General features: G+C 34.2%; 1 protein-coding gene across 1 annotated transcript; it reads left to right on the top strand.

Moving 5' to 3' along the window:
- Positions 1-386: 386 nt before the first annotated feature.
- On the top strand, positions 387-1,317 carry LOTGIDRAFT_148609 (hypothetical protein; the record flags this gene model as incomplete). The annotated part of the gene is made up of 3 exons (XM_009046531.1): positions 387-481; positions 799-970; positions 1,141-1,317. Coding segments are annotated over 3 exons (444 nt in total), but the record flags the coding sequence as incomplete, so codon positions are not given.
- Between the last annotated feature and the right edge of the window lie 46 nt (positions 1,318-1,363).

Raw genomic sequence — 1,363 nt, 5'->3', positions numbered from 1 at the left:
AGACAACGTTGGATGAAAAATGTCCGCAAGACCTAGATCACTCTCTGCCATTTTAGAGCTTATTCATACTAATATGGAAATCACAGCCAAATCAACTTTCCTGGTTATCACAACAACAATATTTTTGTTTGATTCTCAAAACATGGTGGATTTGGGAAGCACAAAATTTGTGAATAATATATAAGCTTATAAGAATTGGCATCCCCCTCTCTTGCAATTAAAAATGTCATATTTGAAATTATCAGCCTCTTACAAAGCTATTTGGATATAATGAATACAGTCCTTTAATACATTTATTGATGAGGGGTTGTGGGTGACAATTGGTGCTAGCAAAGAACTAGAATTTGGTTTTGTTTAATCTTTAATTTGTACCATATTTCCATTTCCAGGCTCAGAGTCTACATGGTGCAATAACAAGTGGAAGAAAGATGGAAGTATCAGACCATAAGTTATATATTATGAAAGATCAAGAAGGCTTAAGGTAGGCAAAGATTTGCTTGATGGATCCTTTTACCCAGTTAACATTTTTAAAGGCATAGGTGCATCTTTTTTTTTATCAATCGTACCTTAGTCTGAGAAATGGGAATTTGTTAGCTATTCCAATCTGTAATATTATTTACTGATCACCGTCGAAATTTGAGCCGTCAAATCTACGTGTGTCCAGAATAATCCGTGTTTGAAACTTAAAAAGACCAGTCGTCATTTCTTGAGATGCTGCCACACCATATTCAAATTCTGCGACATAGTCCCTTAAATTATAAACCGTCATTTCCATTTATTTGAATTCCACTCTTTCAGAGGGAATGGTTCAGTGGTTGGTTTATTAAAGACTGGTAGAAAGAGACTATTTGTGTATGATTTACATGGTAAACAACATGAAATGGAACCGCTATGTGTTTTAGATTTTTATGTTCACGAATCTCGACAACGAACCGGGTGTGGCAAACGCTTGTTTGAATATATGCTACAGGTATGTGGGAACTTTTTAGATCAATTGTTTTCAAGGGCAATAACTCAGCATATTGACAGTGCTCAATTTAAGCTATCTGTATCTCTTTTCAGAATTTGAATCAGACATCCAGTCCTCTCACAATTAAACTATACTCTTTAAATGGTTAGTTTGTGTTTCATTTTTTTCAGCATGAAAATATACGTCCATGTCATCTAGCTATTGACAGGCCGAGTCACAAATTCTCACAGTTTCTACAGAAACATTATCATTTACGAAATCAAATACCTCAAACTAACAATTTTGTTGTGTACGAAGGATTCTTAAATCAAAATGGTGGGTACATATATTTTATTAACTTTGGTTGACAAGTCTAAAGATGATATCTCGGATTCAACTTAATGATGATTCAAA

The sequence above is a fragment of the Lottia gigantea genome (assembly GCF_000327385.1).
Source record: "Lottia gigantea unplaced genomic scaffold LOTGIsca_10289, whole genome shotgun sequence".
Taxonomy (NCBI): domain Eukaryota; kingdom Metazoa; phylum Mollusca; class Gastropoda; family Lottiidae; genus Lottia; species Lottia gigantea.
This window is presented reverse-complemented; position numbering and strand designations above follow the sequence as displayed.